Source organism: Helicoverpa zea, chromosome 13 (assembly GCF_022581195.2).
Source record: "Helicoverpa zea isolate HzStark_Cry1AcR chromosome 13, ilHelZeax1.1, whole genome shotgun sequence".
NCBI classification, from domain to species: domain Eukaryota; kingdom Metazoa; phylum Arthropoda; class Insecta; order Lepidoptera; family Noctuidae; genus Helicoverpa; species Helicoverpa zea.
The window spans coordinates 8,283,967-8,297,162 of record NC_061464.1 but is presented as its reverse complement, the minus strand read 5'-3'; the positions used below and the strand labels follow the sequence as shown (position 1 = coordinate 8,297,162).

At 38.6% G+C, this 13,196-nt stretch overlaps 1 protein-coding gene across 2 annotated transcripts in view; it reads left to right on the top strand.

Moving 5' to 3' along the window:
* Positions 1-13,196, top strand: part of LOC124635501 (carbonic anhydrase-related protein 10) — a 118,673-nt gene that overhangs the window by 95,881 nt on the left and 9,596 nt on the right. For both annotated transcript variants that reach the window (XM_047171362.1, XM_047171361.1), the window contains exons 6-9: positions 9,286-9,381; positions 9,724-9,790; positions 12,348-12,502; positions 12,693-12,830. In XM_047171362.1, coding sequence (XP_047027318.1) covers positions 9,286-9,381; positions 9,724-9,790; positions 12,348-12,502; positions 12,693-12,830 — 456 coding nt within the window. The remainder of the gene's footprint in view (positions 1-9,285; positions 9,382-9,723; positions 9,791-12,347; positions 12,503-12,692; positions 12,831-13,196) is intronic.

Here is a 13,196-nt window from a genome sequence, read left to right as displayed (position 1 = left end):
TTTTTAAATTACCTTTTTCTCTCATCTTTTTCTCTTTTTTTTTAGCTTACTTTTTTTTTGTGACCTTTTTTCCCCTTTTTATTTTCTTTTTTTTTATAAAATCTCACATAGTCTACACAAAATAGTTGGTTAGTCACCAGAACCTACGACCCATTAAGGCCAGTTCTTAACATGATTCGGTTTGTCATAAGTCGCAGAACATTGACCCAGAGAGCCATTTCCTAAAATCAGTCACACCAGTCACGTGTCAGGGCAGTCCCCAAGATTTGTCACACTTGTCACATGTCATGGAATATCGGCCCTGCGAGCCAGTTCAGTTAAGCTAGTTACGTTAAGTTAGCCACCAATCATCACTTTCTGAAGTCATGTCAGTCGAACATCATGATCATTTCTGAAGTCGTGTCATATAAGTACAGGTCAAAGAACATTAATTGAAATTCGTCACTGTCACCGTCATTATCAGATGACACCTTATACCTTCCATGATCGTGAGCCGCCGTCTCGGCCTCCTCAGTCCTTAGTTGGAATACAAGCTACTTCAAGTAAGCCTACACGGGCTCCAGGTATGTTACCACAGCACTTTTCGAGTGGTCTTACTAGTACTCGAATTCAATATAAGATGGTCTCAAATGAACCTTAGCGATTTCCTATAAAGTTTCACGACACTAGTTGCACGGGACCATACAGTTGTTCCCATGGAGAATATTCGGCAAGAAACCCCATAGAAGATACCTATCATATTGTTCGTACTCATCATTATCTACGTCTATTACAATGAAAGCAAAAGCCCTAGAAATTCCTATGCAATTGAGTTTCGGTTTCTTCCGCTCAAATTAGACGAACAAAATCATCTTCAAGAGGAATCTCACTGTTGTCACTAAAAGATTAAAACGCTCTGTTTTTTTTCGAAGCTATTTTCCTCCTAAATCATTCCGTTTGCTGTATCTCGAATTTCTATCTACGACTAAGCAGAGTCGACTAAGAAGCTCGCTAGATCTGAAGACATCGTTCTCGTAGAAATAAAATATAAGCTCGATTGGTATACGGTATATTGCACTGAACCTGGTACTATTTGCTACTCAATCAACATCAACAACAACGATCTGAAGAGTATGATGATGACTGACGGGTATATGATGATTATAATGAACTTCTACGAGCCCGTCGCGCAACGTTCGAATCATTCTCTACAATCGCAAATAGGCACTAAAAATTTCGCATTGCTCGCCCTATCTGACTGTTGGCCAAAAATTCTACTATTGTTATAAGAGTAGTAGAATTTTTACAGGATTTCTCGAATACTCCGACTGGTATACGATTATCTGATTGGAAAGACTAGCCGGAAGACAACAGCTACTGTTCAAGGCCTAAGTACAGATTCAAATAAGGGATTCCTAGTTGAAAGGTTGTATTCGATCCCTGAAGTCAGACTACCAAAAGGCCCAACTCTATGATCAAGATCTATGAATTCGTAAAGAGAGGTCAGCTATTAATATAGCCGTTTCTAGGTAATTACAATACAAAAGACTCAACAACCAAACCTCCTACTATAACCACACAGCCAATTCTACTAGTCTGCTATTGTGTGAGTCGAACTTTCAGACCGAAGTCAGACCTAGCACTACAACGATTTGGGATATCTCCGCCCAGTCCGGGACAGTCAACGTCGTCGCGCACAACCGGTAAACACTGAGTCACGTTGACTATAGGGATAATTTCTCGACTTATCAACAGCTAGAACGGCAGCTAACGTCCATTGCAAAACTCTCTCGGTATCGTTATCCTCACATTCAATAAGCAACTAACTATATCTAGTAGACATTAAAGTCAAACCAACTATGTCAGCCTCCCTTAGAATGAACTCTCTCTGTTCGCGTTTACATACTACCTGATTAACCAAACAGATCGACCGATCGTGGCGCAGAGCCAGATACCCCGTCAACTCAGCCACAAACCCGACAATTTCTGCTCCCCCGGCAAACTTCATCTCAGACGGCATCCGTGAAGTCAGAAAAGGAAAGTGCTTAGGCAACTGACTAAACTTTGAAAACATTTGGGTCAGCAGTGGCCCCCCCAGCCGTCAAGTCCCAAATGTGTGGTGCAACAATAGCCATCCGCGCCGATGAGGCAATATTCTGGGAACAGCAACAGTCCTCCTCCGGAAAATCTAACCTAAACAAGAGGCAAGTCCTTCACACCGACACGCTCAGAATAAGACAGGCACCACCCACCAGACCTACAGTCCAGAAATCACAGTCATAAGTGCGCACCAACACTAGCCAGAACGACTCAACGGCACTACACCCCTGACACATTTCTCCTACGCATCACGAGCTGCACTACCACCAGTTACGGATTTCAAGAACAGCAATCACCTTTCAAACGAAGAAACCGGTCACATCAGCTGCCAAGCATGAAATAAAATAAAGATCCAACTTTCAAATTGTAAATTACAACTACGATTGTCACTCACACGAACGCCTGCCATTCGACAGGCTTTACATGACCTTTGTGTCCCTTAGCCGACTTATCAGCCCATCCTGGTTTTCTAGGAACCACAGTAACGCGACACTAACTGTACTCACACATATTTACACGAGTCTCTTCCTGATCACCACGCTGCTATCGCACAGGCCAACGGGTCTTTTCCAAGTCACCCCGATACCCATCATAGGTACAGCATAACACAATAAAATCACTAAGTAGGTGTAAGAAGTAACAACACCTTGCCAGCAAATCTATAGTCTGACGTATAATGGAATTATTCTATGTAACTGAAAGACATTAATCAGAACCCGAGGAACTACTTCTCAGCGTCGGTGATTCCACTAGTTAACTACCACTGACAATAATTGTGTGCCAGCTGATTGTTGACCACGGCGATCGTATAATTAGCCCTTATTACGAGATCAGCCAGCCGCACACATATTATAGTGCGCAGGCATCTGCGCAGACACAGACGTACCCTATTCCTTCAATCTCATAGCGACAGCCCAACACAACCAGAGAGAAACCACAAGGAGGACCGACATCAATGCGCTCTCCAATGAAGGGTGCGTCAATCAGCATCTTCCAGGCTCCGGGCTGCCTTTTGAAAATTTACAAAACCAACAAAGCGAACTCGTCCCGACCCGAGATCCCGCGCACAACAGTCGCCCTACGTGACAACTAAACCAACGACACAGTTCATATCTACCAATACCACTAGTCAACGAGGCAGTTCCACGTTTAATAACCTCGTGTAAAAAATAACCTCAACATAAAACTATGGATTGAATAATGGATTGGTCTCACCGGGTTTTCCACTCAACGTGCGTGACGATCGCACATCGCTATGGCGCGCAGTACAGCAAAGCTTTCGCGGACGTGTAGCCACGGAGATGCACAAGCACCAACACTCCGACCTCACAAAGACACGTTGGGCTAATGGCAGGCAGCGTCGTAATTTTCTCGCCATATTGCACAATGATCACCGTCATTGTTGAAACATGAAGAAAAAAATAAACCGGCCAAGTGCGAGTCGGACTCGCGTACCGAGGGTTCCGTACAAATGCTGTATAGATAAAAAGTGAGTTTCGCGCCAACCGTTCAGTTTAGAACAATCATAGTTATGGTAATTTCGTGAGAGTCAAAATAGTTAATATTTTCTATTTTATAATATAACTAAAATAGTAGGCCAGTACCTTGTAAAAGTTATTTTATTGAAGTTATTTATATACAACATTTTATAGTCATCATTCAGAAATCTGATTGAAAATAACTAATTTTGTCTGGTCATGGGGCATATCTGACCCGCTTTGTAAAAAGTGGCGGACATGAATCAAAGTAGTTTTAAATCGTGGAGAATGGTATGACGTTTCTTTGAATATAAATATTTTGTTAAAATTCCATGGAGACGAATGTCCAGGATCGTTTGAAAAATATAAAAGACAAGCAGTTTCAGAGGATTGTACAGGTTGCAATGCTAGTTTTTATTGTTAAAGACATTTCATAAAGAAGGAAGGTGCCAATCCGGATGACCAGGATCTGATGAGGATCTGGAAACCCTGAGAAATCGAGGGCAACTCTTGAATATTGTAGGCACGCATCGAGTCATAACCAAACATGTGAGTGTATTTTTGAGGGTACTGGTAAACAGTGAAGGTTTGGAGCTGATTTGATTATGGAGACTACAGAGAGTCAAGGGAACTCCCGAACGGTATGTTGCAACTACCACGTGTTTGGGCTTATTTTATTCGTATTGGCGAAGACTTTCCACAAAGATAGGTTTGACTGCCATTGTGGGATCGACAGCTAAGATCAGATATAGTTATGGGAACTCCTTTACAATTTATAACGTAACCTTGTGTTGGAGCTTATTTTATTTTAGGTGATGAGAATTCACTACTAACTTGGGTTAAAGCAGCCATTGCAGGAATGGGATCTTTTATTTTTGAGGGATTAATCACCTAAAGAGCCCCAGTTTCAGGTTTTTTTCGAAACCGCCTGACGACTTGTAGCTGTCGAATTGTAACAACGACTTCTAGAGAGTAGGATTCGGGGCTGCTGGCTTTACGTTTCTAGAGCCTTGACAAAAGTGTAATTCTGTCCCTTTCTTTGTTTTATAAAGTCGGCATTATTTTATTTTGTAGCATTTTACAAACAAATCCAACTTCAAACATATAAAAAAGCAACAAGAAAACAAAAGCAAGAAAGAAATTAAAAAGATGTTAGGTGCATCGGTCTAGATGTAGGTGTCTAGAGGATGCATCTATATTTATTTAACCACCGAGATTTAGACCGATGCATATAAACAGTTTTCTTGTTGTTTTAGTAGTTGTTTTTTTTTTTGTAAAAAGTTTTTATTTTTAACTTTTGTGAAAAGTTCTCGTCAATACGAATAATATAAGCTCAAACACGACGTAACTAAAACATACCGAGTTCTCTCGACTTTCTCACGTCTCCATCATCAGATAAGCTCTAAACCTTCACTGTTTGATAGTATCACCAGACATACATCTGAGAATCAAGTTTTAATCCTATGCATGCCTACAATTTCTGATAGTTGCCCTCGATTTCTCAGGATTTCCGTCATCAGATCCTGACCTGATGACAATGGAAATAAACGGCGAGTATACTCTTTCACTACAAAGAAATGATTTCTCAAATCCGTCAAACTTGGTCGTTTAAATTCCCCATTGAAATGAGGAAAATATTTGATGTTTACACCTGATTTTCTCTAGATTCCCATGGTTCACATTGATGCGACTAATGCCATAGTAAATCAGAGCCTTTATCATTATACTGTGCTATATTTCGTTCGTATCCGCCGTGGGTATGGTTTTCATACTAAGGTGCCCCTTAGTATGAAAACCATAAGGTGTACCTTTGAATGATTTAAAATTTTTCACAGTTTAGAGGCCATTATATTTAAGAAGTGTTTGATATGAATTTCACTTTTTATTCAAAACTTTAATATCTCTACGCGTTCATGTGAAAAAGGGTAAGTAGTAAGTTTATAATTATTAAAAAAATATTTTATGTCATGTAAGCAAAAATAATATTTTAATATTTTATGTAACTTCAAATTTATCATTTTCGCAATTTTTCCTTTATCTGTACTATATAACGTTGCTTCGTGCCGAATTTTAAGATTCTGAGTTCACGGGAAGTACCTTGTAGGTTTTGATTCCCTAGCGTGTGACGGAAATTCGTCTAAGGTGTCGGTAAAACTGCTGTATCTTTTGATCGCGTTAACTTAGAAGTTGGATTTTTTCATTGCTTAAAGGGACAATAGACCTAGGTATTTGGTATAAATTTCAATTTGGTACCTTTATTCGTTCGTGAGAAATAAGGTAGTAAGTTTCATTTTATTAAAATATTTTTATTATATTATATAACAAAAAAAATGAGATTTTCGCAATTTTTCCTATATTTGCATTATATAACAATGCTTCATGCCAAATTTCAAGATTCTGAGTTTACGGGAAGTACCCTGTAGGTTTTGATTCCTTTGCGAGTGTCGAGAATTTGTTGAAAATATCGACATAATCGGTTGTATCTTTTTATTGGCTTGGCTTAGAGGCTTGATATTTTCACAGCCTAAAGGGACAATAGACCCGAGTATTTCATGTGAATTTCAGCTTGATACGTCCACGCGTTCTTAAGATAAAGGGTCTTGACAGACAGACAGACAGACAGACAGACAGACAGACAGACAGACAGACGGACAACAAAGTGATCCTATAAGGGTTCCGTTTTTTCCTTTCGAGGTACGGAACCCTAAAAAGACAAATTCGGTCAATTTTCTAGCATACCTTCAATAACTAGCTTGACATGTAACAATGGAAACCGATACCATTACCATAACCGTGGTTACCATACTTGTACCTTCGCTGAAATTCTTAATAAATCTTCTACTACAAACTCCATTTTAAATTATCGACTTCCATTTTTTTTCTTTTAAGTGGGTAGGCAATTTATCTTCACGTGGCGAGTTCTCCCGAAATCAGTCTGGTCATTCACCAACCAACCAACATCATGTTGCAGTACGAGATTCACCACCCAGGATTCTTGCTTGTGCTTGCCTGGCTTGATTCAATGCGATAGCAGTGTTGCATCAGGCGTATCAACTTTTGCCACTAGAATCTTCACATTTTGAACACGTGGGCGATGCAGGGCAATCCTTAACAGATGTGGGCATTCGGATTGTATCCCACTTCTGATGTCGGCGTCAGGATCCGACATCGTTAAATAAAACAAAGGGGTTCTCACACAATCACTTGGTTTATTCCAATTAACACAATATTAGTCACTACAATTATTTATCACAAATTTGTGGGAGGTGTGCACTCGGCAACGGTCGGCGAACGAATGACCCGAGTCGTGCGCGCGCGCCGCTTTATATAAGGTCCACCGTTGACAGATCGACGGTTGACACATCGACGGTGGCGCCGTCATATACTTCTTATTATAAAGCTTAAGAGTTGGTTCATTGCTTGAACGTGTTTATCTATCGAACCACAGGGCCGATTAGAAAAAGGTTTTTTTCAGTGATAGCTAGCTCATTATTTGTCGCGGAAGTATAAGCTGCTTTTCGTCCGGGTGAGCGAATTACCACGAGTAGTTTCAAGCGTGTCTCGTATTAATAAAAAGTGGCTTTCCTCAATAAATGAGCTATCGAAATTTGAAAAAAAAATTCGAATTGTACCAGTAGTTCCTGAGATTACCGCGTTCAAGCAAATATAGCTTAGCTTTATAACGTTACTATAGATACCAAAAAGTATTATAAAGTTTGAAAATTCATAGACCAAACTAAGAGTTTCTGGAAACAAATTTTCAGTGTAGAAAGTTGAAACATGTTACAATGGTACTCAAATACCAGGGAATCGTTTTAATGACGCTATTCGTACAAAGTTTGGTCAAAGTTCGGTATTATGAACCCGGGGGCCTAATAATGATGGCTCGATAACAGTGGCATTGAAGGTGTTAATTTGTTAACTAATATTAATTGTTACTTCAAAGTTTAACTACTTTGATGCTTTGCTTTTGAAAAAAATCTAGAATAACGACATGGTAAAGCCACATGGCCAAGCTATCGAGCACCACTAAACTAATGAATCAGATGTATGTTAAGCTTTTGTAGGTCATCATCATCAGCCTTCCTTTTTCCTGCCCAGGCACAGGCCTCTTCTCATACCAGTATAGTTATCGGCACGAATCTTGAGATCTGACCTTCACCTACGCAGAAGTAATTTATTGGTTCCTTTTGTGGTATGAAGTGAGGCGCGGAAGCGGTGATTGGCTCGCAGTGCATCGCGTCATAGCCGTCACTCGGGATTGGTTCTTTGCTAATAAATCACTTCTGCGCAGATGTAGGTCAGAGCTCAAGATTCGTGCCGATAACTATACGCCTGCTCAAGATGGTTTGGCGCTTTAAGACTTTAAAGTCCAGGATACCTCATGATGTTTTCATTCACCTTTCCTAAGTAATTGATGTGCAACATATAAATAGTCTTCTGGGCACGTTTCCGGGGGACAGCGATGCCGAGGAGTACTTCGACGCCTAACCCTCAGCTGGTTTTTGGTTTTCTTTTTTTTCTTTTTTATTCTTGTTTGTGGGGAATAATTTAGTTTGTACCTAAATATAGTAATAGTTTAAATGTTTAGTGTAAATATGTCGTATAGAGTTTTTTTGTACAATATCAATTTAAATTGTCCACAATAGAAAGTATATTAACTGAGAAAAGATTCATTGATACTTACCTGACATGGAGTCGAACGCACACTCGTATTTAAACCGGTGCTGGTGCTTTAACCAATAGGCCACCACAACTTAATATTGAAGGTCTATCAATAATATCGAAAAAACTCTCCAATTATGCTAATTGGATATTGAACCAAGTCTATTAATTTCCGAAAATGTTTATTCAGAATAGTGTCGAAAATTCCGACAAGCGTCGATTATTTGGAACTTGGCGCACTGTGGTTTGCGGTCCAATCTTAATGACTTTTTGATTTAGCCATTATAACTGTTTCAACTTTATTGTGGTCCGGTATCGATAATAGGAGATCGTTAATAGCTATATTTTGGAGTACTGTCTTATTAAAATCTGAGGGAAGTTAAATATTTTGACTTTCCCTGACAGTGCTGACTAAGAAAGACTGTAGGTAATAATCAATATTCCCGACGCAATTGGGGCACTACTTCTATATTTTTAAATGTTTTGTTTTGAAAAATGTAAACCACTACGTAAAAAAATTGGCTATATTTACTAACAATAGCACTAAGGCCCATTTTCACTGATAACTTAAACGTAAGTTTTCTGACTGCAACTCTCTTCGTTTACTACGAATTTTCACGTTCAATTTTTGATTATGTATGTAAGTTTGGACCTAAGTATCGTATGAGTATCCTCAGTTACATTAGACTTATGCCCGTTTTCACCAACAATCTCTTAACGTTTCCCTAACTAAGTGTCACTTAGAATAAGGGCTCCCCCAATAATTAATGCCCATTTTCATCAACAAATAACCTTAAAATATTGGGAGAGCCCTTATTCTAAGTGACACTTGTTGGTGAAAACGGGCATAAGGTTATAAGGGACACTTAAACTTTGGTGCAAACGAAATTCGTACTAAGTGTTCCCTAAATGCTTTTAGGGGATCCCTAAATTTAGGTATTTGTTGGTGAAAATGGGCATTAGACCATTAAACAACAGTTCTATATTAAGGTAAATATCTCCTGTTTGAAGATTAGAAGCTTGGTTTGTTAATATTTGAGACTGAAAAATAAATTGTTCACAGATTCAGCTGTACGGTTTCAATAAGGAGTTGTACCACAATATGTCAGAGGCTCAGCACAAATCTCAGGGTATTGTTGGCATCTCACTCATGGTGCAGGTAAGAATAGAAAGTAAATATACATATACCTCTACCCATAGGCATATACGAAAAATAAATGAAAGTGAATCATATATTTTGATTAATTTTAACACTTTGTTACGTAAAAACTTTTTCAAAAAGTATATAGAACTGACTTCGAAAAATACAAAAAAGCAAAAAAAAAATAATCTAATTTTAGATGCATGGGCCTAGAAGTCGGTGTCTAATGGATGTAAGAATCGAATTACAGAGTTTTTTTAGAATTACTGATATGACGTTTGATAGAAATCGATGCTCACAGGTGTGCGTTTACCATAAAACAAAAAATAAAATTTATTACTTAATTCATTTGTTTTTCAGGTCGGCGAGCCATTCAACGCGGATTTTAGGCTGATTACTAGTGCGTTCAACAAAGTTACTTACAGAGGTGAGTGTATCAATAATGTAACTAAAATCATTTCAAATGAATATTGCATAATATGTTATCTATATACTTATGCATAAACTAAATTCTTAATACTTTATCATCATCATCCTCCGAGCCTTTTCCCAACTATGTTGGGGTCGGCTTCCAGTCTAACCGGATTCAGCTGAGTACCAGTGCTTTACAAGAAGCGACTGCCTATCTGACCTCCTCAACCCAGTTACCCGGGCAACCCGATACCCCTTGGTTAGACTGGTGTCAGACTTACTGGCTTCTGACTACCCGTAACGACTGCCAAGGATGTTCAATGACAGCCGGGACCTACAGTTTAACGTGCCATCCGAAACACAGTCATTGGTGTCTAAGATATACTTAGAAAGTACATACAAACTTAGAAAAGTTGCATTGGTACTTGCCTGACCTGGAATCGAAACCGCACCCTCATACTCGAGAGGTTGGTTCTTTGCCCACTAGGCCACCACGACTTCACCAAAATCTTCATCAAATCAAATTCTTAATACTTTATACACTACAAAATAAAACTATTAACTAAGTAAATAATAAACTACTACTATCTTACATTAAACGCCTTCCTCTCTTCTAATTATTTTGCTGTGCCCGTCAGGGTCCATAATTGTGACTATCATTCTAAATTTTCTACATAATGAACATTATGGAATGCAATAAACGATATGATATGGTATCAAATAAATGAGAAAAAAAACTTTTCCATTTCCTAAAATGACAAGAATTACTGATATTATGTTTGCATTTTAAAAACAAATGACCAAGGATTATAAGGCTCATTTCAGAATCGCAAAGCCATTTTCGCAAACTATACCTACAATAAATATAAATTTTGGTTCCTACGGGGTTTTAAAACCATATTGCCTATGAAAAAATCTTAAAACTTTCCCAAACATTGTGGACTCCTTTCACAATCTAAATAGTCGGGCTGCAAACGAAATTCCTATTATTTAGAGATATTCGTAAATACCAGCTGTCTATCAGAATTATAATTAGGGTCCCGTAAACCCTTGCTGTGAATTCCACCAGTAGCTAGTCAAAAGCATAATTACCATAATTTTAACGCCTCGCTCGGCAACTGGCAATCAAAGTACGATGTTAACACATTATCGGGGAGTAAATATCCAATCATTATTTTTAATGTGAATTCTTTGGTCTAATGACTTACCTATTGTCTTAAATAAGCCAAAAGTTAAGGTAAAAGTTTACTATTAAATAAGCCAACATATGTCAGCAGGATTGAATAAATATAAAAGTATAAACGATAAGTCTCACTGCAAATTTTTTAGTGAGTAGATTGTTTGATCATCAACTCATAAGTGATTTTTTTTTGATGATTTTAATGATGAATAAAATTATTTTAAGTTACAGAAGGTAAACCTTCCATCCTTTCCTATACTATCAGAAAAATAATAATTGGTAGGTAACATACAATGTAACTAGGGTGATAAGCAGTCTGCATCAGGACTGCCGTCACAAATCACCGATCCTCTCGAAAAACATATAGAGAGTTGCTACCTAATTGTTACCAGCTACCATTAGTTGCTACCAATTGCTATCCTCGTGGTTTTGAAGATATTCAGCATCCTAAGGTGACAGCCATTCTGATATCAGGGTAGCTGTCACTTTTCCCAGTGTGAAGAAACGGCGCAAAAGTATTGAGTTTTTTTTTCAGCCAGAGTTGCTACCTAATTGCTACCCCCCAGAATTAAATTTTAGACCACATCGATTCCGTGGTTAAAAAGATATTAAAAAAATATTTTTTTGCGCCTAACAAAAATAGATTAGCAAGTTGACAGTTCAATAAAAAACAGTACTTTTGAGTTAGGCGCTATCTATAGTCTACCTGTCATATTAACTTATGTATGCTAACTTGCTAATCTCTTTTTGTTAGGCGCAAAAACTCATTTTTTTATATCTTTTTATCCACAGTGCGATATGTATTTCGAGAAGATCGGTGATTTGTGACGGCGGTCCTGACGCAGACGATAACCAAACCACGACCAGTTGTGAAATTGCTGTCCAAGATTCACTAGTAAAGTACCTCAGAAAAATTACATTGATACTTGTCTGCTTTGAAATCGAACCGATACGTATTTTAAAGGCCCATCAAGACACATATATAATACACTGCAACTTGATTGGAATAATAAAAATAATGCAACAAGTAAGCAAGTATCATTGCAACTTACATAAGTTTGTATGTACTTTCTTAGTATATCTTGGACACCAACTGTGTTTTGGATGGCACGTTAAACTGTAGGTCTCGGCTGTCATTGAACATCTTCGGTAGTCGTTACGGGTAGTCAAAAGCCGGTAAGTCCGACAACCAGTCTTACCAAAGGGTATTGGGTTGCCCGGGGTTGACTAGGTCAGTTAGGGCAGTCGCTCCCTGTAAAACACTGGTACTCAGCTGAATCCGGTTAGACTGGAAGCCGATCCCAACAAAGTTGGGAAAAGGCTCGGAAGATGATGAACATTCCCGGTAATTTATGACCTTAAAATACGTATTGACACACAAATTTCCTTGCAGGTGCCTCATTCCCCATAAAGCATTTACCTCTTAGTTCGTTACTGCCGAACACACAGCAGTACCTCACTTACGAAGGGTCCACTACTCATCCTGGCTGCTGGGAGACGGCCGTGTGGATCATCTTCAACAAACCCATTTATATTTCTAAGCAGGAGGTAAGTTTTTTGTCTCTTAGATGTGTCCTTTAATATTTCAACTACTATCAAAAAGAATTATGTACTCCGGATTATTGGGAAGACGGGTCGAGCACTAGTGTAGTCTAGAAAGAACAGAGGTATATTTTGCTCAGTAGAAGTCTGACACTATCTTCCGTATACCATTGTAACCTCATTACATTTTCTCTAGATGTACGCTCTGCGTCAGCTGATGCAGGGGTCCCAACTGACCCCTAAGGCCCCGCTGGGCAACAACGCGCGCCCAGTGCAGCCCCTACACCATCGCACTGTTAGAACCAACATTAACTTCAATAAGCAAGGACTTCAGGTAAATATTCAATATTTAAACCTATACAGGAATTAATTATAAGCAGTGCAAAAAAAACAGGCGGTCCAGAATCAAGAAGAACATATCTGCATCATCAGTAAAAAAAAAATCCGCCCTAAAATCAGCAAAATATGGATACTAACCGTCGGGCAGCGCTCGCGTCCGTAAACCGGTTTCGCGTTGGCGCCGTGCATACTATGAAGACTGTGACAGTACAATCGGTTACAAAATAAACGTCTTTCGCTATCAATAGCTATTCTTTTTGTACTAAAACACAACAAAATAAAAATATACGTATCTATAAAACTTATTTAACTACAAGGTGACAAAGTTTGCGCACTGAATAAAATTCATACCTATAATAGC